This window comes from Phascolarctos cinereus, unplaced genomic scaffold, assembly GCF_003287225.1.
Source record: "Phascolarctos cinereus isolate Bilbo 61053 unplaced genomic scaffold, phaCin_HiC Scaffold_2;HRSCAF=192, whole genome shotgun sequence".
Classification (NCBI taxonomy): Eukaryota; Metazoa; Chordata; class Mammalia; order Diprotodontia; family Phascolarctidae; genus Phascolarctos; species Phascolarctos cinereus.
The window spans coordinates 259,030,873-259,057,834 of record NW_027555625.1 but is presented as its reverse complement, the minus strand read 5'-3'; the positions used below and the strand labels follow the sequence as shown (position 1 = coordinate 259,057,834).

Sequence of the window (26,962 nt, the reverse complement as noted above, 5' to 3'; positions counted from 1 at the left end):
AAAATTAATATTGTAACAAAAAAACAACAAAATAAAAATTAATATTGCTCATTTTTGCATTAGGACTTTATCATTCTATGGGCCCAAATAGCCAAGTACATTAATATCATTTGTTTTTAGGGTAGAACAGTTTTCTGGATAGATTCTCCAATATATTTCCTCATTTCTTAAGAAATCCAATGAAGTTGAAAATGCCGAGTCACCAAAATCATTAGTTTCACATGATTGTTTCACCAGCATCACCATTGTAGCACCTACACACACACACACACACACAGTGTCCCCAGAATAGCTACCCCAGGTTCAAGATGCTTTCAGATTCACATCCACAAAAATAATAATAGATCACAATCCTCCACAGATGTGTCTATTTTTCCTCTACTCTGCCCACAGGCACAGAACACAGTTGAAAACAAAGTAATTTAATGATCCACGAAGGGGACAAGGTATGTCTGCTCAGCCTATTACTCCATGCCAAAACATTTCTTCTGGGCCTGCCAGCTGCATCCCTCCTCTGGGTTGTTGGGCTTCCCCCTTATTTGGTGTCCCTTCAGAGCCCATGGGGCCCCTTTCTGCTGCATGTAGCATTTCTGCTTTCTGGTCTTCATTCTGCTGAAGCAGAGGAGTTTAACCCTTTTGTGTGTCATGAAGCCCTTTAGTAGCCTAGTGAAACATGAGTACCCCTCCTCAGAATAATATTTGTTGCCTAGATTCATAATTGAAAAAAAATTACATTTCAGTTAGAGGCCAATGAAAATAAATATATATTTTTAACCATCCAAATTCATAGACCCCCTGAAATCTATGAGTTGGTGGACCCCTAAGCTAAAAACTTCTATGCTAGGGTATAGTGGCTAGAACTTTCCACTCCTCCCCCCAAGGTTTTGCTCCAAGTTCTTTAGTGATGGTCAACACAAGGGATTAATAAAATCCAGGCAGACTTCCCCCTGGGCCAGAGATCAAAGCCTTCCTTTACAGATAACTATCTAAAAGGTTAGCCATTCTTACAGATCCCCAAGATCCTCTCTGGCTTAGCTGCAAATAAATTTAAACCAGGACGGAAGATAACCCAAGGAGATAAGGTCTGCATTAGCTACCCACCTAGCCCATATTTTAGTTTTTATCATGAATATCTATACTTTAGCACCAAAAAACCTGTCTCCCTACACTGTTTTTGTTATTATTATATATGTTTTACAGCTTAACATATATGCAAATGGCTGGTACATTAACTCATTAAAACTAAGTGTGCCCTGTTGAACCCACTTATGCCAGCCACCTATGAGGAGATGAATTTCTAAGTTCCCTTCCAGCTCTGAGTTGCCATAATTCTTTAATTCCAACCCCAAGTATCCAAATCTCACTTTTCAAGACCCAACTCAATCTCATCTTTCTTGAGCTCTCTGTAGCCTTTGACACTGTTACTCAGCCTCTCCTCCTGGGTACTTTCTCCTCTCTAGGTTTTGGTGATACTGCTCTCCCCCTGATCTCCTCCTACCTGCCTAACTGCTTCTTCTCAGTTTCCTTTGCTGATCCTTCATCCAGATTACAACCTCTTGGCTGTGGGTATCCACCATGGCTCTAACCTGAACCTCTTTCTCTTTTCCCTCTATCTATCCTATCTTGCTCATTAACCTCATAAACTCCCATGGGTTCAACTATTATCTCTATGCAAATTATTCCTTTCCTAGATCTCTATATTCAGTCCTAATTTTGGCAGGGCCATATTTTCAGTTGTCTCTTAGACACCTCAAACTGGAAATCTCTAAGGCGTCTTAAACTCAACATGTCCAAATGCTGTTGCTGTTCAGCTGTTTTCAGTGTATAACTTTTCATGACCTCATTTGGGGTTTTCTTGGCAAAGATAGTGAAGTGGTTTATCATTTCCTTCTCCAGCTTACTTGACAGATGAGAAAACTGAGGCAAACAGGACTAAGTGACTTACTGAAGATCACACAGCTAGTAAGTGTCTGAGACCAGACTTGAACTCAGGAAGATCAATCTTTTTTTGACTCCAGGCCCAGCACTCTATGCACTGCAACACCCAGCTGCTCCAATCTCCCCCACCAAACCTTCCTCTCTTCCCAACTTACTGTCCCTATTACTGTCCAAGGCAACTTAAGCTCATAAACTTGGTAATATTCTCAACCTCTCTCTAGTACCCTAGTACACATATCCAATCTGTTGTCAAATACTGTCATTTTTTACCTTCATATTTTTCATATATGGCCCTTCTCCCCACTTACACAGCTACCGTGATGGTACAAGCCCTTATCACCTCACTCTTGAACCACTGCAATGGCCCAATAATTGGTCCATCTTCCTCAACTCTCTACCCACTCCAATCTGTTCTCCACTTAGCTGCCAAAGAGAGCAAAAGCACAGGACTGACCATATCACTTCCTCACACACTCAATAAACTCCAGTGGCTCGTTATTACCTCCAGGATCAAATATAAAATCCTTTTTGGCTTCTTAAGCCCTTCACAATGATCTCATAATCTGCAAATCTAATTGCCTTTGCTCAGTTCTTATCCTTGCAGCCTTATCCTCTGCAACCTTTGATACTCTATCACTCTCATCTTTGATAATCTCTTCATTCTAGGTTTTAATAACACTGCTGTCTCCTGGTTCTCTTCGTAGCCTTCTGCCCACTTTTTCTCAGCTTCTTTGTTGGATCTTCATCCAGACCTCACCCACTAACCATGGGTGTCCCACACAACTCCACCCTGGGCTGTCTTCCCTTCCCTCTCCATACTGTTTCACATGGTGATCTCATAAATTCTCATAGATTGAATTATCATCACTATGCTGACAATTCTCAAATCTACATATCCAGCCCTAACCCTCCCCCCCCTTTCTCTCTCTCGTGTTCTGGTTTCACACCTCCAAGTACCATTGGACATCTCCAACTGGATGGCCATTAGACTTCTTAAACTCAATGTGGCCAGAACTGACTTCCCTTCCCTAAACCTTCCTCTCTCCCTAATTTACCTTTTACTCTCAAGGACACCAGCATCCTCCCAGTCACTCAGGCTTGCAATCTAGGTGTCATTCTCAACTCATCACTCTCTCTCTCACCCTACATATTCAATGTGTTGCCAAAGGTCTGTCAATTTTACCTTTACAACATCTCTCATATATGCCCCCTTCTCTTCTCTGACGCTGTCACTACCCTGATACAGACAGCCTCTTATCACTTTACAGATTGATTGGTCTCCTTGTCTCATGTCCCTCTCCATTCTACTCCCTCCATTTAGCAAGCAAACCAATCTTTCTAAAGTGCTAAGGGCCATTCACATCCCCTCTTCCCAACCAGACACACACGCGCGCGCACACACACACACACACACACACACACACACACACACACACATACACTTCAGGGACCCCCTTTCTCCTCTAAGATAAAATATAAAATCTTTTATTTCTCATTCAAAACTCTTCACAACCTGTACCTCATGACCATTCCAGTCATTTTATACCTTACTCCCCCCATCATCTACTCTAAAATCCAGTGACACTGGCCTTCTTGCTTTTCCCGAAATAAAATATGCCATTTCCTACTCTGGGCATTTTCATTGGCTGTTCCTCATGCCTGGAATTCTCTCCTTCCTCATCTTTGCCTCCTGGTTTCTTTGGCTTCCTTCAAGTCCCAGCTATAATCTTTCCTTTTGTAAGAAGTCTTTACTGATCCCCCTTAATGCTAGTGCCTTCCCTGTTGATTATTTACAATTTATCCTGCATGCAGCTTTTTTGTACATAGTTGTTTGCATGTTGTCTCTCCTCCGTTGGACTGTGAGCTCTTTGAGGGCAGGGACCATCTTTTACCTTTCTTCATATCTCTAGAACTTGGCACAGTTTCTGGCAAATATTGTTTAGTCTTTTTTTCAGTCATGTCTGATTCTGTGCAAAGATAGTGGAGTGGTTTGTCATTTCCTTCTCCTACTCATTTTGCAGATGGGGAAACTGAGACAAACAGGGTTAAGTGACTTGCCCAGGGTCATACAACTAGTAAGTATCTGAGGCTGGATTTGTACTCACAAAGATTAGTCTTCCTGACTCCAGTTCTGGTACTCTATCCACGGTACCACCTAACTAACCCTGGCAAAGAGTAGGTACCTAATAAATGTTTATTGACTGACTGACTATTCACAACCTGTCCCTTTTTGGCCTTATTCTTTACTCCTCTTCATGTATTCTATGATCCAACTACTGTGGCCTCCTTGCTGTTCCTCAACAGAACACCTTCTCAATTCCATTGCATTTGCATTGGCTCTCCCCATGTTTAGAACAATTTTCTTTATCCGATTCCTAGTTTTCTTGGCTTCCTTCAAGCCTTCATTCAAATATCACCATCATGAAGAGGGCTTCTCCAACCTCTCTTTCTGCACTGCAAGTGTTTTCCCCTTCTAAGACTGCCTTCTCTTTATACTGCACATATCTTGAATGTTGTCTCCCCCTTTAGAATGTGAGCCTCTTGAGAGCAGAGGACACATTTTTGCCTTTCTTGCTATCTTTAGTGCTTAGCATAGTGTGGGACACATAGTAAGTGCTTAAAAACTGCTCTTTGACTGCCTATTCCTGCCCATACTGGTCCCTCCCTTCTCTATCCTTCCATAGGTCTTAATGGTTTATATTAGACATTTTGACAGTTCCTCTGGTTTATATTCTCTAGTTGTTTTATTAGTTAATATCTGTGTTTCCATTATATGTACCCTAAGAGTAGAAACTTTGACATCCTTTGATGCTTTTCAAATCATCCACATAGTATCTAGAGCAGTAAAGGGATTATTAATTAATCAATCAATAAGCACTTATTAAGTACTTTCTTCTATATGCCAGACACTAGAAATATAAAGATAAAAATGAAACCATCCCTGACCTCAAGGAGGTTATATTTCATCTAAGGAAACAACATGTACTCATAAAGGTACATACAAAATATGTGATAAATATAAGGTAACCCGGGAATGGGGGATATCAGGAAAGGCTTCATGTAATAGATGAGGCACTTGGGCTGAGCTTTCAAAGAAAGAATAACTTAGCCAGGGGAGAAGAACCTTGGCCTCGATGCCACACATGGCCCTCTCACTGAATCCAAACTTCACCCAACAAATCCCCTTAATAAAAGGATTTTATAAAATGAGGAAGGTATAAATCCCCTTAATAAAAGGCTAATTTAGCCCCAACCTTTCATTTTATTGATGATTGTACTGCTTTATATAAAGTGTTGATATTATTGTGTTAAATTTAACATAAACTTTTTGTAAAAAAGATGTTTGTCAAAATTAACTTTTATATACAATCCTCATTTTCTGTCCTGTGTAGATGTTCATGCTTAATGCATGTCAAGTTCATAATTTAAAAAGACAATTATTAAATTGTTTTTAAGTACCACCTTCTGAATTGGTGAGAAATGGAACATTTTGCAAAAATATTTTGCCTTCTCACTTCAGTCCATCTTCTACTCAGCTGCCAAAGTGATCTTCCTATAAAACACAGGCTTGGCCAAGTCATCAATTTGAATGAGGAGGTCCCTTTCTTCCCCCCACTCAATAAATTCTAATGGCTCCCTATTACCTTCAGGATCACATATAAAATCCTGTTTGGTTTTTAAAACCCCTTTGTAACCTGGCCTTTTTCTACCTTTCCAGTCTTCTTACACCTTGCTACCCTCCACTTACTCTGTAATCCAATGAATTTGGCTCCCTAGCTGTTTCTCCCACAAGACACTCTGAGGTCTCTACTCAGTGCTTTTTCACTGTCTGAAATGCACTGCTTCCTGGTTTCCCTGGCTTCCTTCAAATCTCAGGTAAAATTCTATCTTCCGCAAGAAGCCTTTAGTATAGTAGCTGGCATGTAGGAGGAGCTTAGTAAATGCTTACGTTTCCTTCCTTCTAGTTCCCTTCAGTGCTAGTGCCTTCCCTTTGAAATTATCTCCCTGTGTTGTGGTCTGAGAGACTGAGACCCCTCAAAGACCAGAGTACAGGCCGGGTCGTCTGGAATGAATTCACAGACTCAAGCATTCTTCAAGTCAAGGTGGCAAAGATTTATTGTTACGCTTTTCAATGGGCAAGGATTCTTAAGGAACCTGAGAGAGACTGAGGATGGAGCTAGCATTTATATGGAAAAGGGCATGGGAAAGTAATGCCAGGGACGAGGTAATCCATAGGTACAGGTGTCTTTGGGGGCTATGGATGGGAAAGTACAGGGATTATACTAGACAGGAAGGGAGATGACAGAGGTATGGATCTTTGGAGTCTGGCAGGAGGAAGAGGCCTTGGGCTGGCCAAGGACAAAACTCCTTGGTCTGGGCAAGCCACCCCTCTCCCTCTGTCTTGATGAGAGAATGAGGTACAACAAGGGAAAGCTTTCTCACAAGACAAGAACTTACTAGGGAATTGGGAGGCTTCCAGAGACATAATCTGAGGGCTGGGGCCTGAGCAGCCCAGCACTCTTTCACCCTGCTTTGTGTAGCTGCACCAGGGAGAGAGATAAGGATCGTGCTGGGGCCCACGCATGAATAGCTGTTAGGCACAGTGTCCTTGGGCTGGGGAGTGGTTGTCAGAGACAGTGTTTCTGAGACTAGGGAGAAATGGGGTCCAAGTACAAGCACAAACACCCAAGCACCCCATCACTTATATATACCTCGTTTGTACATAGTTGTTTGCATATTGTCTCCCTGATTAGAACGTGAACTTCTTGAGTCCAGGGCCTGCTTTTTTCCTTTTTTTATCCATAGTGCTTAGCCCACAGGGCCACATAGTAAGTAAGTGCTTAATAAAGGCCTGTTAACATCAGTCTAACCCTTGGATGAACTTAACTAACATGAGCCTCTTCCATTAATTTTAGGGCTTTAAAATAAAGTATTTAATAAAGGCAGAAAGGAGATGCTGACATCCTCTAATCAGCCAGTACTATTTATTTCAGAAGGTGTGAGGTAGGGTTTTGGAGATGATGGGAAGAAGCATCATTAACCACTTGCCTCTCAGCCCTGGGCTCTTCCTCTCTGGTTCTCCAGGCAAAATGGATGCCTGCTGGGAGCCTCTCACATCTGGATTTAAGCAGGCTCCTAATAGAAATGAGATTTTGGTCTCAAGTCCTCCTGTACTTCGTTGGTATCGTCAATCAACAAGCCTTTAGTAAGAGCATTCTGTGTAAAGAAGGCTGCAGGGATGGACAGGGTTGGGCATTGGGGGGAATGGAGAAGAGGGGAGTAGAAGAGGGAGGGGCAAGAGGGGAAGGGAAAAGAGGCCAGGGTGAGAAAAGGGGAAGGGGAGAAAAAAGTGAAAATCCCTGCTTTCAAGGAGCTATACTTTCTACCATAGAAAAATTACTTACTTTCCATTGGCAGGGGTCGTTCAGGTTGGGAGTGGGGGATGGGGGATGGGGGGTACTTCTATAGCAAGGTGTTAAGAAAAGGTTTTTAATCTTCATTTCACATATAAACTTATTATATAGTATATAATTACATTATCATATGATACATAATATATTATATTTATATAACGTTCTTTTGGGGTCCTCCAGACTCAGGGTTAATATAATTAGTAACTGTTTCTCTTTTGGCTCCAACTCTGAGCCTCTTCCCCTCCCAGTTCGATTTTTTTTTTTTTAATTAAAGGGGCCATCCCTTGACTCATTTCTTAAAGAGGCCCATTCACTGAATAGGCATTGCCTCACTCAAAGTGAGAACCTGAAAAGACTTTAGTTTAAAGGTCCAAGGTCTCCCACTGCATCCTGGGCCATCATGTCCTGCCGTTCTGATTGATATCTGGCCACTGGACCCAGATGGCTGTGGAGGAGAAAGTGAGGCTGGTGACCTTGCACAGCCCTCCCTCGCTCAAATCAAAGTCAACTGCAAGTCATGTCATCATCTCTTGGATGTCATGGTCCTCTTTGAGAAGGAAGGACAAACCACTACATAATGTTGGGTTATATAATATGTATCACTGTTACAGTATTCTATATAAATAAATTTACATGTGTCATTTGGGGGACACTCCCCTTTTTGGTGCCAGAGTGGGAACCTGCACTAGTTCCGCTTGAGCTGCAGGTGGCGCTGTCTGGAACGCGGCAGAGAGAAGGGGCCTTCTCTCCCGGCCAGCGAGCTGGTCGTTCTTCCTCTGCGGCGACGCAGGGCCCGTCCTGCAACATGGCTCTGGCTGCAGCTCCGCTGCCGCTGCTCCGGGCGGGTGAGTGGATGTGCCTACCCGGCGCTGCCCCGCGCCCTCCGCCTGTGCTCATCCCCTCCCTCCGCAGCGCAGCCGGAGGGCCGGGCCTCGGGGAGCTGGGGGAGAAGCGTGTGGCGGGGGGGGGGGGACGTGTAATAAGGGACGAGAGAGAGCGGAGAGCGAAGGGTTAGGACCTGGAGAGGAGAGGGGGAGGGGGAGGGGAGAAGCAAAGGAAACGGGAAGGGTATTGAACTAGGACTCTAGGAGGAGGAGGGGAGACACGGGCCCCTGACTTAGTTAGAGGTCAGTGGTTCTTAACCCAGGGCCCCTGGACTTTTTTTTTCTTAATGTTTTTGTAACTGTACTTCAACATAATTGGTTTTCATTCTGAGAAGGGGTCTGTAGGCATCATGATTCTAAGGAGTCCAGGAGGCAAAAAAAGTAAAGAACCCCTTTTCTAGATCTGCCCGGTTCTTGTTACAGGCTCTCAAAGATAGCTCATCTGTTCCTTCCCCAGGCAATCTCTCCAGGTTTTCTTGGTTGGATTTTCTTGGCAAGGCCTCCCCATGGGCTTCACAGCCCAGCCCTCGGATGTACGGAAGTGTTCCTGCTGCAGGGATTGCCCAACAAGAGGATGACGATGGTAATGTCCCATTTAACCAGGAGAGCAGGAGTCCTCAACAGAAGCCACCTTCTTATTGAGGAGGGATGTCTTAGGGTGGCTGACACAGTGGGTGCAGGGGAAAGAGCACTGAACTTGGAGTCAAAGCCTTGCATTTGAATTCTGGCTCTGCTCCTTACTACACATATGCCCTTGGACTAAGTACTTCACCTTTCTGTGAAATGAGGGGGTTGGTTATGTTCTTAGATGCCTTACTGAGGCTCTCAGTCCTAGACCCATCACTAATAGACATATGACACTTGCTAAGTCCACTCTTCTCCCTCATTTCCATCTCTAAAGTTCCATATGGCTCTATAATTCTTAGTGGAGTAATTTAATCTTCATGCCAGTGGGCACTTTCTAGCACTTAGAACAGTGCCTGGCACATAGATATTTAGGCAGCTAGGTGTCACAGTAGATAGAGCTTAGGCCTGGAGTCAGAAAGACTTGAGTTCAAATCTGACCTCAGACCCTTACTAGCTCTGTGACCCTGGGCAAGCCACTTAACCTCTGTCTGCCTCTGTTTTCTCATCTGCAAAATGAGGATAATAACAGTACCTACCTTACAGGGTTGTTGTGAGGATCAGATGATATAATGTTTGCAAAGGGCTTAGCATAATGCCTGGCACATAAGTAATCACTATATAAATGCTTTTTCCCTTACCTTCACCTTTATGCATGAGGAAACTGAGGCCCACCCAGAAAGGTAACATGACTTGCCCATAGTCACAGCTAGTGATTTACAGAAGTCAGACTTGAACGCAAGTCCTCTGACTCCACTTCTAGTCTTCCTTCCATTGTACCACATACACTTCTCTAAATTACCTGAAGTCATACAGCTAGGAAGTAGCAAGGCCAGATTTTGAACTAAGGTTTTCTGAGATCAAATCCATTGCCAATGCCCCTTCTACTATGCCATCATAAAACTTAGAACTGGGAGGAACCTTGGAGATCATGTAATCCAGCTCCCTCATTTTCCTGATAAGGAAACCGAAGCCCAAAAAGGGGAAGGGATTTGCTTTTAAGTCAAACAGCTAATTTGTGATAGATTCCAAATCTAGCCCTTAGTTTTCCTGAATTAAGTTCTTGACTTACTCTCTTTAGATATACTGAGATATTTTCAGGGGAGTGGGGTATCCTGTTTTAGAAAACATTGGGATCGTAGGAATTAGGACTGGAAAAAGCTAAAGAGATCCTGTAGTCCAGCCCCTCATTTTATACATGAGGCATCTGAGGCCCAGGGAAATAAAGCAGACCAAAGTCACACAGGCATTCTGTGTTAGAGGCAAAATATGAACTTTCTGATTAAACCATAAAGTCAAATGTCTGCCATGCTTCCTCCCAAAGGATGGTTCTGGAAGAGGATGCTCTTGTCAATTTTCAAAAATAAATGTTAGTGTAATAAGCAAGTCTGTTTTATATAATATTTTAAAATTCACCAGTGTTCATTTTTCTTCCTCTAGATCTCAATGACAAGATTTTGACTGAACCTCTCAAACACTCTGATTTCTTTAAAATAAAGGAACTTTTTTCCCTCAAAACTCTTTTTGATGCCAGAGTACATTTAGGACATAAAAAAGGTTGTCGTCACAGGTATGTTCAGCCTTCTTTGCAATGTGTTCCCAGTACAAAAGAGCCCTAGGAAATGTATGTAGGTGGGATTTCAAGGAGTACTTTAGAGTCTCCGAACTAATCATTTGTAGTGATTTTCCAAGTTTTTCCAGATTAATTTAGTAGATGTTTATTAAGCATCTGTCTGTTTTACTCATTGAGCACTTGTAGACTGTTTTCTATTATGGTTATCTTATTTGCTTGATGATTCATTGGATAAAGTGCCTAGCCTGGAGTCAGGAAGACCTGAGTTCAGATTTGGCCTCAGACGCTTACTGGCTGTGTGACCCTGGGCAAGTCACTTAATCTCTGTTTGCCTCTGTTTCTTCATTTGTAAAATGGGAATAATAATAGCACCTACCTCCCAGAGTCGTTGTGAGGATCAAATGAGATAATAACTACGAAGTGCATAGCATGTTGCCTGACACATAGTAAGCACTATGTAAATTTTAGCTGTTATTATTTTATGTATGTGTCTCATTTCCCCTCTCCCCCTACACCATGAGCTTCTGAAGGTCAAGCGCTGTTACTTTTATTTCTGTGCTTGTCATATTGCTTATCCTCACTCATCTTATTGGTGCCTCTGGAAATTGACTCCTTTTCCCTGGCCTGGCCCCAGTGAAAGGACAGGGGAGGGGAAGTAGAAGCACTTCCAAGTGAATTCTGGCCCTGATAATGCCCCGTAAGAGGAGAAAAGAATTGTTTTTGATCCCTTCAGGGGACTGGGTTGGAATATGGTTTCTTCTCCACCTTCAGATGTAGCCTGAATTATTTTATGAAGCAGTTGAATGTATCCCAAGCTGCTGTGCAGTGACCATAAGGGAATGTGTATGGAACCATATAGTAAAGAACAAAACTGACTCCCTTCTCAGAAAGACTAGCTTAGGAGTCATGGGCTCATCTCCACCAGACCTGGCCAGAGGTTGAGGTCCATACACCCCTGCTTCTAAGCATTCATCTCTCATATTTAGTGTCTTCAGTAAACTGCCTGGGAACTAATAAAATACATTTTAAAAGCGGGGGGAAAAAACCTGAGGCAAAAAAATTAAGTGACTTGCTCAAGATCACCACAGCTAGTTAGTGTCTGAGGTTGGATTTCATCTCCTGTCGTCCTGATTCCAAGCCTAGTATTCTCTCTGCTGTACCACCTAGCTGCCCCCAGAAGCCACGTATTTAGTACTTAATAAATATTGGTCAATGCTGGTGATTGAGAGTTGGCTCTGTGTACTCTGTGTTCAATTGATATGCCCTTTCCAGGTTTATGGAACCCTACATCTTTGGGACCCGACTAGAGCAAGACATCATTGACCTGGACCAAACGGTCAAACATCTCCAGCTGGCTTTGAACTTTACTGCCCACGTGGCCTATCGAAAAGGAATTATTTTGTTCGTGAGCCGGAACCGGCAGTTCACTCATCTAATAGAAAAAATGGCCGTGGATTGTGAAGAGTACGCCCACACCAGATATTTTAAAGGGGGCTTGCTGACCAACGCCCCTGTCCAATTTGGCCGTGGGGTCCGTCTCCCAGATCTGATGATCTTCTTCCATACCCTGAATAATGTCTTTGAGCCACATGTGGCTGTGAGGGATGCTGCCAAGATGAACATCCCTACTGTGGGCATTGTGGACACAAACTGCAACCCCTGCCTCATTTCATACCCCATCCCCGGAAATGACGATTCCCCTGACTCCATCAAGCTTTTCTGCCATCTCTTTGGAACGACCATCAAACGAGCTAAGGCGAAGAGGAAGCAAATGGAATTCCTCTACAGCCAGCAGAGCAGACAGGTGGCTGACAAGACAGAAGATACATATCAGCAGCCCCCAGGCCCTGCTCAGTTAGGACCATAGACTGTGATGAACTGAAAAAGCCAAGTTTTGTAAAGGATCACCTGACTTCTACCAAAATAAAAACTAGACCTGAATACCTCCTAGTTCTTAAAACCAGAATTCTGTCCTATCATGTATACTAGTCTGAAAATGAAGGAAAGTCTTTTTGCTTTCTAATAATAGTCATGTTTTATCCTTAGATGCCATTTCGTACTTTTCACAGTGCTTTCATATTCATTATCTCACTTGACCCTCCTAATAACACTTTGAGCTAGCCTGGGAAATTGTTATTATCTTCTTTTTAGAGATAAGGAAGCTGGGGTCCAGGTGAAAGAATGACTCATTCAAGGTCATATAACAGATGAATAATGATAGAGCCAGGATTAGAGCCCAGATTTCTAATTCTTTATCTAGTGTACTTTGCATTATAATGACAGTGTCTCTTATAGTTATGTTGGACCCACTTTTGAGGGGAAAATATGACTCATATTTTTAAATTATGACAAAGGAAGAGATGAGCCGAATAAATCCAACCAGGGAAAAAGGAGAATATTTTAACATGTGCTTTGAGTATCTCAATAATACATGTTAATGGTCTACATGAGAAAATTGAGGAACCAGAGGGGAGAAGCATAGATGAAAAGTATTTACATGGAGATCAGTGCAGCAAGAATAAAGTGATTTTTATCATCAAAGTAGTCTGCCTGAATAGAAACTAGAAACAGATAAGTTTGGGAAACATTACAAGTCTGGCACAGAAATATGACATAATAGTTGTGAAAGACTTCAGTTATTTAGACATCTTGAGAAAGACTTGTTATCCAGATAGCTGTGAGAGTGTTCTGTCAAAAGAACAGCAGTTAATTGCTTGATTTGCCTTAATGATAATTTCATTCTTCAAAAAAGGGAAATTTATATTGGATTGTATTCTCACTAATAGGGAGGAACTGGTTCCTGTAGTTGAAACTCTGAGAGGAAGTAACCACTCCCGTGGGCTCAAATTCTTTAGGAAAAGTCAACCGTAAGAGGATAGGTGACACTCAAAAATGAAATTCAGAAGACAAAAGGAGGAGGGGAAATTATAATTTTATATCCTCCTCATTATAATGAGGAGTAGAAATGGGAGATATCTGAAAAGACCAGTAAATGTACTGGGACCTCAAAAGCTAACAAGATTTTTTTAAAAAATGTACAGAAGATGAAAGCAATGACAGATCATAAGATGAACATAAGCATGGCATGGTCCTGCTAAAAAAAAAATGTAGAAAACTGAACTACTGGGATAAGAATGAATGGAAAAACCAGAAAGCAGTTTGACAGAAATTTGGTTTAGTTCAACATCTAATGTAATGTCAAAAATAGGTATGTGGCTTGATTAATCGTCATTGTAAAAAACAATTAGGACCAAACTAGATACCTTTCACAGCCCTGACTAGAATTCTTAAACAACTGTTAAAGGTGATCACAAAAGAGAAAACAGATTATTTCAATTATATGGAATTGAAAACCTTTTGTATCAACAAAACTTAACGCAACTGATGTAAGACAAGAAGTGATTGGGAAAAAATCTTTGCATCAAATATTTCTGGTAAGAGCCTGATATCCAATTCCTAGGGAACTAATGCAAATATATCAAGACCCATTTTCAAATGGACTAGTGGTCAAAGGATATGAACAAAGAATTTAAAGGTAATAGCAACCACATGAAAGAGTGCTACAAATCACTAAGAAATGTATAATGAAACAGTTCTGATATTCACCTCAGAACTGTAAAATTGATAAAGACAAAAGATGGGGATAGTTAATATTGGTAGGGTTGTACAAAGCTAGGCATACTTCCTAGGAGGACTGTGAATTGGTCCAATCATTCTGGGAACAGTTTAGAATTATCTGTGCCCTTTGTCCAACATACCTGCCAGGCATAAACTATACTGCAAGGGCAATGGCAGGAGGGTCTTCTATATGTCAAAATATTTATAATGGCACTTGTAGTGGCAAAGAAAAAGAAATGAGGTGCTGATCTACTGGGGAATAGTCAAACAAGTCTTGGTAAATTAATATAATGGAATATTACCACACCATAAGAAACAACAGATATGAATACAGAAAAGCATAGGAAGAAAAACATGTATGAAATAATGCAAAGTGGAAGGAAAACTGAATATGACTACAACAATGTAAATGGAAAGAACAAAACATCTGAAACAGTACTGTGAAAATACGTCAATCTTGATCTTCAAAAAGAGAAAAGACAGAATGCTTTCCTTTTGCAGAGGTAGAAAACTAGAGTGTGGAGTGCTGCGTGTAATGTCAGACTTGGTTGTTGTATTTGTTACTTTTGCTGAATTTTTTTTCTGATTTTTTATTCTTTAATATAACTGATAGCTCTCTAGAAGAGAGAATGAATACATTAGGAAATGAAGGTAGTATAAAAAAGACATCCATTAAAAAATTTTAAGCAGTGTCAAGAATGCTAAAGCTCAGAAAGCTGAAACTGGTAAGGAAAGCTAAAGACAACAAAAGGGTGGGCTTGTTTTGATTTTTAACTATATTAGAGGAAAAGGAGAAACAAAGAAAGGATATGTCCTATGTTTGAGAGGGATGGAATGATAATGAATTGGAGAGAAGGCAGAGCTGCCCAATTCCTTTTTTTTTTTCCTGCCAAGGAAGATGACTCTTGCATTGGAAATGAAAGAACAAAAATGGCAAATGACATTAATACATAAGATAAGTAACGAGATAGTGAGAATGTGGGCAACTAGGTGTCGCAGTGAATATAGTGCTGGGCCTAGAGTGAGGAAGACCATCTTTCTGAGTTCAAATCTGGCTTCAGAAACTTACTAGCTGTGATCTTGGGCAAGTCACTTAACCCAATTTGCCTCAGTTGCTCATCTGTAAAATGAGCTGGAGAAGGAAATGGCAAACCATTCCAATATCTTTGCCAAAACCCCAAATGGGGTCACAGTTGGACATGACTGAAATGACCAAACAAAAATGGAACCTCCAGTTCTTAAGTCCACAAAAACACTAGGCAACCCTAAGTGTCCATAAAGATTTTGCTTATTTAAAAGTCCAGGGCGTCTAGGCCCTGATTTGTCCCCAAGGAGGGTACATTCCCTAATGCATGATTGCTAGAACTTCCTTCAGACACAGAAGGGTAATGTGAGGTGGGATCCACGGAAAACTAGAGTAAGCGATATTACGGCTGCGCAGGCGCTCTAGGGGAACAGGGTGGTGAGGGGAGGAGCGGCAGAGACCTGAGCAAATCCATCCCGAAGGGAATGCGCGTGCGTTTGCTGGCATGTCCTATGCAGGCCGCCGTAGGGTCTATAAAAGACGGTGGTGGTGAGGTTACGCCCTCTCTGAGCGGCTGAAGCGGTTGATACGGCGTCTTAGGTAAGGTAAATGGGCCCTAGCCTTCCCTGGGCTGCGGGGCAACCCTGCTTACCCCCACCGACTCCCTGGGCCCGGACCCTCTTGCAGTCTACTATCTCTGAATCGGTTCCTCCAGTTTGCCCTGACACGTGACGCCCTAGATCGCTTGGAAGTGTTTTGCCTGTTTTTCGGCCTCCGCCACGTGTCCGGCCTCACATGTCCTCCCTGGGCTGTCGGGAGTCCGGCGCCAGGGTCAGCCCGGGATTTTGTCCACAACTCCTTCTGTCGCGCCGCTCCCCCACCCCATCGGGACGTCTTTACTTAAATGATAGAAAGAATGTAAAAGCGAAACTGATTAAGTACCAGCTTATGGAACCCTGCATTCGCTTTTCTTGCAGACTTGGTCCCGTGGTCTGTTCCTAAATTTGTCCGGAGTACTCATAGCAGGATTTCTTAACTTGGGGTGTATGAACTTGCTGTTGCCATATTTTGGAAACTTGAAATATAATTTACTCTTGATAACCATCTGAATGTTAATGCTTTCTAAAAATATTTTTAGAATGGGACAAAAGGGTCTGAGACAAACAGCTAAGAACTCGAAAGTCATGTTAAATCCTTAAGTGTTGCGTTTTCCTTTTCATATTTCTATAATTTCGTCATCCTGCTCTAATTTCTTACAGTCTTATTTCGTTTTTCACACTCGACCCTCTGGAGGAAGTTGCTAGATTTTAATATCTCTAGCTCTAGATGGCAGCAACTTGCTTACAATAATAACCGAATACAGTAATTATAACTATTACTACATGTTCTCCCATCCTTGTAGGTAGAGACCTTTATCCCTATGCAGTAATAATGGTTAGCATTTATACAGTACTTTAAGGTTTGCAAAACACATGTATCTCATTTTAGCTAACATGAAAAGACTGATGCTTAGCAAAACTGACAACCCTATGGTCACAGTTATTTTTTTTTTTTACTTTTTTTGGCTTTTAGGCAGTTGGGGTTAAGTGACTTGCCCAGGGTCACACAGCTAGTAAGTGTCAGGTGTTTGGTCTGAGGCCAGATTTGAACTCAGGTCTTCCTGACTTCAGGGTCGGTGCTCTATCCACTGCACCACCTAGCTGCCGCCCCACAGTTATTCTTTAACCAGATCTCATGATGAAATTAGAATCTTCCTTTTCAAAAACCAGCAATTTATGCTACCTTAGACAAGATTTGACAGAAAAAGTAGTAATGGTAGCTAACATGTATATGATGCTTTGAGGTTTGCAAAGTGCTTTACAAAGAGTTCTCTTTGATTCTCACAACTACGGGATTATTATCTCCATTTTACAAATGAGGAAACTGAGACCAGACAGATTAAACGATTTGTTTATCCATGGTCTTACAGCTAATAAGTGTCTGAAGTAGGATTTGAATCCTGGTCTTCCTGACTTAAGGTCCAAGACTATCAATTAGCTGCCTCTAATTTACCTCCATAACCCTTCATGCCATGAATTCTTTGGTAGGAACAAGATATTTTCAGAGAATGTGGGACTTGAGCTGATGGGAAACCAAGAGAGGGGGATGAGGGGGCAGAACACTGCCTGGACAACAGCAGGTGGGAAAAGTATGGAAATTAAGACTTCAAAATTGCCCCCCCCCCAAAGTATGCTAGTGGCTGTAGGAAGCCATTAGAGTTTATGGGGGAAGAGGTCAGCGTGGCTGAATCTAATTTAGAAAGATCACTGAGTGATGGAGGGATTGGTCTTGGGAGACTAGAGGCAAAGAGATCTATTAGGCTATAGCAACAGTACAGGAAGGGGAGGCTTTGGCAGGGGAAATAATGAGTTCTGTTTGAGACCTGTTGAGACTTTGATTAAATTCATTCTATCAGAGGGTAGTGGTTTATAGATTATCTTATTCTGTAGAGTGCATGTGTAACTGACTCTTGTTAAGGAGTCTAGAGCTGGAGCTATGCATCTGGAAATAATTTGCCTAGAGATGATCACTGGATAGGCAACTAGGTGGCACAGTGGATAGAGCCAGGAGGCCTGGAATCCAGAGTTCAAATCCAGCCTCAGACACTTAACTGTGTGGCCCTGGGCAAGTCATTTAACCTCTGCCTTAATCCAGTGGAGAAGAAAAATAGCATACCATTCCAGTGCCTTTGCCAAGAAAACTCTATGGACAGTACGGTCCACAAGGGACCTTGAAGAGTAAGACAGCTGAATCAAATGATGAATCCAGAAGACCTAATGAGATCTTCTAAGGGTAGTAAGGAGTAAAAAGAAGAGAGTCCCTAAGAATGTAGGCTCTTTTCAGTTAGAAATTAGTTCATTTATTAATTTGTATCTACAATGTGTCTGGAAGGTAGTTAATAATTGTTGATTAATTTTAATGTGGAATGAAGAGTTGCTATTAAATATCAGAAATTCTAGTTTTAAAATTTCTCTACTAATGTGAAATAGTAGCTTCAGTGTAAGGATTTTCAAATTTCAACTCTGCAGCTTTTTGACAATATGACATTGGGGAAATCATCTTTTTTTTTTAATCTATGCTTCAGTTTGCTAATTTGTGAAATGATGGGGTTGGAAAATGTGATTTCTAAGGTCCATTCTAGCTCTAAATCTGAGTCTACAAAATCTGTAGCCCTAAAATACCTTGACTGATTCTGTTGCAGGTTTAGCTGAAATGGACATAAGATGTAAATGTATTTATGATGCTTTTAGTATGTATTAGTGAGTGAGAACTTGGAGACAGTGCGGGATTCTTTTTTATACCATATTGATGCACAGCTCTTTCTCATTTCTCTTAGTGAGACCAGCTTAAGGATTTACTTGATTTTCCTTCTTTCTCCAGCAAAATGGGGAAAGCCTTTCATCCAGGAAATGTGCCCTCAGGGAGGTGAGGCAGGTAAGTTTGGGAATTCAATCAATCATCTCAGTCATTAATGGGTTCCAAAAATTTTATTTCTATATTTTATTTCCACCAGTTGTTAGACCCTTGTAATAGTATCTTTGATATTTTATTCATTAGATCAGTATTAGAGTTTATAACAGTCAGATTGATTAATAATCTGAGTTGTTCTCTTCCCCTTTCCACTCCCCCTCAAACTTCTGAAACTGCAAGAATTTTTTTAATCTATATGTACTTGGTATCCCTTAGAGAGGTTCCCATAGACTTGGTAAAGAAATCATCTTTTGGTTTGATTACTTTTACCTATATACTTCAAATGTGCAAAATTGATGGTGGTGGAGACCAGATTGGTGGGTTGAGTGAGTTTACAAATCAACAAATGAATATTTATTATAGTCATTCATTCTGGTTACCACTAGGAAAAGAACATACAACTTGTTTACATCCACTAGCCCCCTCACAAGACTCATTCCAAATGGTTCTGAAGCTTCAAAGACTTTTACCTCGGAATTTACTTCTTTTCCCAAGCTGGCCTAAGTCCCATTTATGAGCTGAGTTAAGACATGTTGTAGGACAGTTATCAGAACTGCACCCATATAGAGAGAAGAGAAAATTCCTGGTTTAATCATAACCACAAATTGCCCCTAGAGGCGTTACAATTGAGGCTGCTGTGCTTCATTTGTGTCATTAGGTGGCAAAAAGAAAGAGACTATGTCTACGCTCAGTGCTCTGACCCAGTGAGCACTCAGAATGATTAATAGCCTGACAATAAATATTTAGGCATTTTCTTGTGTTTTATTGATAACTCAAACTCTCATGCAACTTGGCTTTTTGATTCTTTCAGGTTTTCATTGTGCTAACATTTTAACAAACTGTTTTCATGGCTTTTTTGGCAAGAGGAAATGAAAGAAACAAGCCAGACTGAGCAGATGTGCCTAAATGGTGAGTGGAAATGCATGGGAATTCCATCTGGATAAAGATTTGTGTTAATATATCTCTCAAATTCAAGATTCAAAGGATACATAAATTATAGCAATGCTATTATAATTGATAATATCGGTGTTGGAAAAGTACTGAGATTATGCAAATGTTAGTGTTTTCCCAAATAACAAATCTTGGGTTATTGCTAATAATGAAAAATGCTGCCAATATCATTACAGATACAGCTGCTGCTGCAGCAGTGCTGGGCTGTACCTGTGTCCTTAGGTAGCAAAGAGGAAGTGGCTTTTTCTACGCTCAGTGTTCAGAAATCTGTGAGCACTAAGAATGGTTGATTGCCTGACATTTTTCTGTGTTTCCCAATTGTGAGTGCTTTTTAGAAATATACTTATGGATCCCTGATTTTGTGGGCCTTGGCTACATTACTCCCCCCCCCCCAAAAAAAAATGGGCAAATCCAATTCATCTGGTAAGAATGAAGTGTTGATTTTGGATTAGTAGGCAAGCCAGCATCAAGGAAAGTATAATCTGTATGAAGTTTGACATTGCTACTCAAAGTGGTCCCTCTCTCTTGAACCCTTGTTAAATAAGTATCTGCCACGCAGGGCACTGGTTATATGCTGAGATACAAAGACAGGTACAGTAGCTTCCTACACTTACCTATTTAAATCATTTGGGCATTGCCTTGGGATATAGCTTCTGTCTTAAACTCTTGTGTAACTTTGTATCCCCCACTAGATTAACTCAGTAACTAGAGAGATAGGAAGAGAGAACTCAGGTCATCTGATCACAGATATGTTAGATTGAATTGTCACCTCCGGAGTAGGGATCTGGTTTGACAATAAGGAGGACTTTCAGGTGCAGTTTTCTTGATGAGGAGGAATACAGCTGTAGAAAGTTGGGATGGGGGTCAAAACATTCTTCTATGAAAGTTATTATCATGATGATGTGAAAGGGTCTTCTGAAAATTTTCATTTTTTCTTTTCATGGAGTGTAGGTGATTAATGTACACATCTGACTTGTTTTTGTTGACAGTGCAAAAGTGAAGCCCATATGGCTTTTGTTTAGGTTGGATTCCTTGCTGTTTGTTAGCCTGCCTTCCATGGGATCAGTGCTTCAGATCTTGATGTACTAATGGCCTGAGACATAGGTGAGTACAATGTGAAGGCCAAGCATGTGGGTTCTGCCCCCTAGAGGCATTACAGATATGACTGCTGTGTCATGTTTGTAATTAGGTGGCAAAGAGAGAAAGGCTATGTCTACGCTCGGTGTTCTTAAATTTGTGAGCACTTAGAATGATTTGATAGCCTTACAGTATACAGTGTTGCATATTGGTTTTACCAGTTAAACAAAGGGGTGTTAGTGGCAATGGAGAACCACTGTCTTTTTACACTTGCTTGTCACTATAATTAGATCCCATTAGATAAAAATTAATCTGGTTACCTGAAATTTTCCTGGCCAAAGATTAACTCATTTATGTGATGAAATTTCCTACAAAAGTTTTGTTTCAGAAACTAAATCGATCAATAAAATTTATCTAGGAATCTGATTCAGGAGTACAGTTTGCCAGTGTGGGGATTTGGATAATAAAGGCAGCTTGTGAATGTAGGGCTTAGGTCTTTAGGGATTGAGTAGCCTGTGTTTAACCCACATTTTTAGGCTCAAATGGTCGGGATTCCAACACCCTAAACCACTAGGGTGATGCGCTGAACTTTTGCTTCTCAGAAATGATTGTCAATCAGGTATGGTGCTTTTTATATCAAACAAGGTTTCTGTAGCCAGGAAAATAAGAAGCCAGTAGAGTATAATCTAATCATTTAGGGTGGCTCACAAAACTCGGAGTTTTTCTAAGTGCTATAAGCTGAGAACAAAATATTCCTAAACTGAAATAATTTAGAGATAAGTTTTAAGTTCAGCAGAGAGTAGAGCCAAAAAGAAAAAAAAAAGTAGTCGACTACCTCCATGTGTATGTAAATAATGCTTTATATAGGATTCAATGAAACCAGACCCAAGTGGCCAGCAAGGAGACAGTTTCCAGATATGTTATGTATGTGGCTTGCTTGAGATGTATAATGGGAAAAAACTCCTCCCTTTCCTTGCATTCAGATCTAACTAGGCTCCTTGTCAGCATAATCTAGGTCCTGAATTAAGCATTAAACAAATCTGGTATCTAAGCAACAGGTCAGTTTTTTTCAGCCATGCAGGACTAGGTTCAAATAATACAATTAAATTTTTCCCATAGTGCATAGCTAAATGATTTTTTGGTTTGAGTTAGTCTTCCCTTTATGCGTCAGGATATTGTATTTGCAAATACACTTAGGAAGCATAAACTTGTCAAAACACACCTAACAGCTACCCTGCCTGAATGTTTTTGTTCTGAGAGACCAGAAGTTCTTCCCTAATGTTAGACAGTAGGATAACCTAGAAATTATTTCTGGCTATTTAGCCTTCACAGTTTGTCTTTTCCAAGCACTGCCTGCTTTGTAAAATTCTGAGTAATTATCAAGTTGGGGGGAAATCAGCTATTTTTGGCTTCCAGTAAAACATTATCATCCTGTAGGATAGGTAGAAAATGCCAGATTTGACTGCATTTAATATAAAATGCTTTTGGTATACACATTCCCCATGCCCAAATCAGAGTTTATGTCTCAGTATTACCCTAGCTCCTGCATCTGAGCTTTTTGTTTTGGTGGGGAAGTAGTAGTTAAATTGGAGTGTTAATTTGTCATAAATGTGATTTTCTGAACTTGGACAAATTCTGAAATAAAAGGCCTACATTTCTCTATTCATATTTGGCTAAATACTCAGTAAAGATTAGCTATAGTAATACATGTTAGCAAAAGGATAAATTTTATCCTTCCATAAACTAAAAGGTACAAGATTAATATGTAAGGTGGCTTTTTTTTTTGATTGTATAGAAGGGATTTATCAGGTACTGTTTTTGCTGTCACCAGCTCTCACTTATCTTGGACCAAAGACCAAGCCCTTTGTTCTGTTTAAGGGAGGAATACACCAATCTTTTGTGGCGCTACAGGGTGTCTCCAAAGCTTTAAGCTTTGATATCTTTAAATTACACTTAAGATTTTGGAACATCCTGTAATTGCTATGGGATACCTCAGCTTTGAGGTTACCAAAAGAGGCTTCTGTGAATTTTGATGAGTGATAGGGAAAATTTTCTCATTAAGTGGGCATTGTTGTGACCAGAGGTATCATTAGCCGAGTAGGTAGCTGACTGGTTGGCTGGAAAACGAGCCATTTAATTGGCCAGAGGCATTGCCTGGTAATAGCTTCCTAAGAGAATACTAGTAAAATTGTGGTCCTTACTAAGAAGCCAGCACACTGACATTGGGGGTTGGAAGGAGGGTTTTATGACCTTGTGCAGATATTTATGTAATCAAAAGAGCCCTTGTGGTCTACTATTTTACATTTGAATGCTAGTTTGCAGAGCTTTTCCGTGTATGTCTTTTTCATTTGCTCTTCAAAATAGCTCCTGAGGTAGACTGGGAAGGTTACCCTATTTTCCCTATAAGAAAAGTTAAAATTTTCCCCGTAGTGTATGTTTCATTTTACAGCACACTAGTTTTCTAGTTAAAATTGTTGGGAGATAATTAATTAAAAATTTTTTTAAAAACTTCTTTTAAATTGTTGGAAGATGTTAGATTTATCTTTTTTCCTTCTAAACTTACATATATCATTTGATAAGAGGTTGACTGCCTGACGTGACAACTGTTCCATGAATAATTCACAAAGTGTAGGTATTCTACAAGATGTGTAATTGAGTTTGTATGTCTCCTGAAGCTGTTATATATAATCTTTCAAGAACTACACCCAGTAAAATAGGAGTCTTTAGGTATTTGTTGCCTGAGCATTTTCTCACCTGCACCTAAACTCAGTTCCCTAGAAATTGCATTATTCTGTTAAGAGAACTTCAGTCTCTTGGCTCATCCCAATAATAGCTTACTTTTATACCACTTTACAAATATAAGCATTGTACATATATTAGCTCACAACAGTCCTGTGTGATGATTGCTAACAAATACAGACCAAAGTAGACCGAGTACAGCTAGTACACAAAGTCACGTGTTCCCTGTAGTATTGCTATTATCAGCTAGTAAATCCTTTTTAAACTGTCAATAAGCAAACATTCAAATATACTAAGAAAAAAGGTCAAACTAAAACTAAATTTGACTGTATGATTTTCATAACTGTAATAAAGTAACTCAGATGTCTTATCTCTTTTTACTCACTTAGACTACTGAATTCCAGACTTTGGAGGTAGCAAGGACTGTGGAAACTTAGAATGTGAGCAGTACGTGCCACTGGGTAACTTAAAAGGTGAGTAAAGTTCCCAGTCTTTTATTTTAAACACTTTAAATAGTCAGTGGGCCTATTCTGTGTAGGTAAAGAGAGTAAATGAGTGCAGAATACTCCTAAAGTGAAACACTACAGTGAAGAGACTACTGTGTGTTCAATACAAAGAGAAGAGGTGTGCCCTAGGTGATCTGGGATCAGTTTCTAAATAGGACTCCACATTGTCAACAGACTTACATCTATTTTTAGCTCCTCCTGCATAGACTCGGTACTAAGTGACATGATTTTTTTTTTTTGGCCACCTTCTTTACCCAAAAGTATCTTCTTATTGTAGTCCAGACCCTAGATAGTAATCAGATAGGTTAGAGTAGTGACCTGCCCCAATTTGGCTATTTCATAGATGACTTTAGCTGTAACTCTTTATTTAGGGAATGGTATCCAAGATGCCAGGAAAAAGCTAAGGGGAGGGGAAAATAAACAATAAGAATTCTGTTCACATTAAAGGAGAACATAAGTATTTGCATCCTCATAGAAATGGATGCAAATAGGGCTGTTTTGATGCAATTGTACAGTGTTGGCTTATCCACAATATGATGTCAAGGCTCAGAAAGTACAGCTGTTGAAACAGTTCACTAGTCCTGAGTAAAATAAAGCTATTGAGCGCTGCTCAGTGTTTAGCACGGTGCCTGGCACAGAGCAGGCACTTCACAAATGTTGCTTCATTTGCTGTACACTGCACACGCCTCACTTAGAACAACTAGAATGGTGTTTTTATATGGATGCTATTTGTTCAGGCTCTCAGGGGAGGCCCCTATCACTGGCTTAGTGTGGAGGCCAAAGAACATCAAGCGAATGCAGGTGATGAGCCTTGTGTGCTTTCTCGTGAATCACTTGCAGGTTTGAAGACTTCACCATGGCATCAGGAAGCTTACCACATCCGGCGAACAGCCCGTGGGGTGTTGGGGTTATTTGTCTGGGATGGTGGTGGTTTTAACTGAATTTTTAAACATTTAATTGCTGAACAGGCTCTGTCTCCTGAGCACATTTTTATTACTGATGAGACAAGCTGGTATTTGCAAAATTACATCCCCTCTGGTACAAGTGAATATAGTGCTGCTATTTTTAAGCAAACTGCAAGTTGACTGCTTATGTGCTCAAATGCTTCAGGATCACATAAGATCAGATTCCCGATGGAAATCTGATCCAAATTTTTCAAAGTGCTGCGCATTTACCTGTTTATAAGACACAGGACAGTTCTTGGATGAAGAGACTTCTGTGGTTACCTTAATTATGATTTTGTTCTTTCAGTGAAAGAAACTTTTGGAAGGCTGGTCTTAATGAGAAGAAATGCGGAAGAACTGAAAGAGGAAGGCTTTGCTCTACAAGTACGATAAGGGATTTCCCAATAAATTGTGAAATGTCGACAGAATTATATTTGCCTTATGTTTAGCACACCATATTTAGATGGGCCTGAGTGCCAACTCAGTTTTCTGATTTCCTTTTTCCTACTTAAAATGTCTATAATGTAAAGCTCCAACTGATGTGTGGGAGCTGGCCACCCACTTTGGCTCTCTCCTCTGCTGGGGGCCTAATAAACTTTCTGAAATTTTCAAGTTTTGAGGCCATTCTCTTCTGATTACTTGATGTGCAAACCAAAACAGCCCAAGGAACCACTGAGACCCCAAATGGTAAATGAGTCTCCAAGACTAGGGCAGGTTGAAACAACCTGCACCAATTGGTGAAAATTCAGTGACTATCCTAGGGTTCAGGAAGAATATAGTCAAGTCATCTCAGGACTAAGGACTCTGGGTAATCAGAAAGCTAAGAGACCTTGACTGGAGAGCTACTTCGGGCAGGTTAAAAATAGTTTGATTGCCCTTATTTGCAAATAAGTAGTCCTCTCAGATTAATCACCTAAGGGTCCTGGTAGCAAGCTGCAATCTATTCAATTCATCTAGCCCTCCAACAAATATTTCCTCCATTTCGACCCTTCTGTGACTATTAGGTATAAATTGGGTACCCAGCCAGTCTGAGAATACATACTGGTGGTAGCCGCTCCAGTCCCTCTGCTGTTTGTGTCTGGTATTGTTGCATCCTACATTTTGCAGGACTGGGTGATTGGGTAAAACCAGTGTGTCCAACACCAGTCCTACACTCCCACATATAGGCTGCTCCAGATTAATGAGGGAAGCTTAATTAGATCTTGCTGAGCACATCTACTGATAAGATGTTTAAGCTTTATGGCCCAGGATTACAAAATATCCTTCACGGTAGTATTTTTATAGCAGGGACAATTCCAGTTTGCAGTTCTGAGGAAGGCTCCTTTGAAATGAAGGAGGTCCTAAGGAGTTGACCACTAGACTGAAAGAATAACTAGTTTGAGGAGCCAGTTGAAAGGATAAAGGCACTATTAACAGTTGCAACAAAAGAACATAGATAACCTTCCTATCACTATTAGGCCTTTAAGAGAGTCTGTGTACTCTAGTCACCTATTGAATTAAATTATTGGAAGTCACACTTCCCAAAAAATCTGGGATTAGCCAGCTGAATTTCTTAAAGATACTACACTCTTTGAAGCACACCGTCTGACTTTGGCAAACACCTGACTCAGTGGCTAGAGTGCCAGGCCAAGTGTCAGGAAGACTCATCTTGAGTTCAAATCTGATCTCAACATTTATAAGCTGTGACCCTGAGCAAGTCTTAAACCTGTTTGCTTCATGTTCTTCATCTATAAAAATGAGCTGTGGAAAGAAATGACAAACTACTCTGGTGTCTGCCAAGAAAACCCCAAGGTGGCATCACGAAGAGTTGATGTGACTGAACAGCGATCAGCTACTTACATCATTGGAAAGGGGTTTACAGGTAAGTCAGGGTGGGCCAAAGAAATTCCTAGTTACCTGAGAGACATTAGTCAGGTTGGGAGAACTCAGGCTAAGTTCACTGAAGCTCTCAAAAATCCTGCAGGAGGTAGATTGGGATGAGATCCTCATTGGAACTGTTACTCCCAGCTTCAGAGGTATTACAGAAAACAGTGGTCCAAGGGAACTTGAGGAAGAAAAGGAAGCAAGGTTCATTTCATCCACAGCCTTAGAGACACGCTTAGAAGACCACAGGAAGTACTGCAAGTTGCCTCTGGTCTTAACTAGTTAAGGCTAAGTCTA

The 26,962-nt window shown here is 40.8% G+C and overlaps 1 protein-coding gene, 1 long non-coding RNA gene and 3 other non-coding genes across 6 annotated transcripts; all 5 read left to right on the top strand.

The window, feature by feature from the left end:
- The first annotated feature begins 7,914 nt into the window (after window positions 1-7,914).
- MRPS2 (mitochondrial ribosomal protein S2) lies at window positions 7,915-12,374 on the top strand. The gene is made up of 4 exons (XM_020981911.2): window positions 7,915-8,197; window positions 8,694-8,819; window positions 10,301-10,430; window positions 11,706-12,374. Exons 1-4 carry the CDS (start codon window positions 7,930-7,932, stop codon window positions 12,298-12,300), a joined length of 1,119 nt encoding a protein of 372 aa, XP_020837570.2. The 5' UTR covers window positions 7,915-7,929; the 3' UTR covers window positions 12,301-12,374.
- A 3,196-nt stretch (window positions 12,375-15,570) lies between these two features.
- Window positions 15,571-25,414, top strand: LOC110205354 (uncharacterized). Of its 2 annotated transcripts, none has more exons than XR_002323559.2 (6): window positions 15,571-15,675; window positions 18,452-18,549; window positions 19,397-19,494; window positions 20,526-20,640; window positions 23,742-23,825; window positions 25,110-25,414. It is a non-coding gene; the product is annotated as an uncharacterized LOC110205354 (long non-coding RNA). The 2 variants fall into 2 exon arrangements; XR_002323560.2 differs by having other exon boundaries at window positions 15,618-15,675; window positions 18,496-18,549.
- On the top strand, window positions 19,190-19,322 carry LOC144456064 (small nucleolar RNA SNORA17). The gene has a single exon (XR_013484970.1). It is a non-coding gene; the product is annotated as a small nucleolar RNA SNORA17 (small nucleolar RNA).
- Window positions 19,691-19,839, top strand: LOC144456062 (small nucleolar RNA SNORA43). Its single transcript, XR_013484968.1, has one exon. It is a non-coding gene; the product is annotated as a small nucleolar RNA SNORA43 (small nucleolar RNA).
- Window positions 20,673-20,807, top strand: LOC144456063 (small nucleolar RNA SNORA43). The gene has a single exon (XR_013484969.1). It is a non-coding gene; the product is annotated as a small nucleolar RNA SNORA43 (small nucleolar RNA).
- Window positions 25,415-26,962: the final 1,548 nt, after the last annotated feature.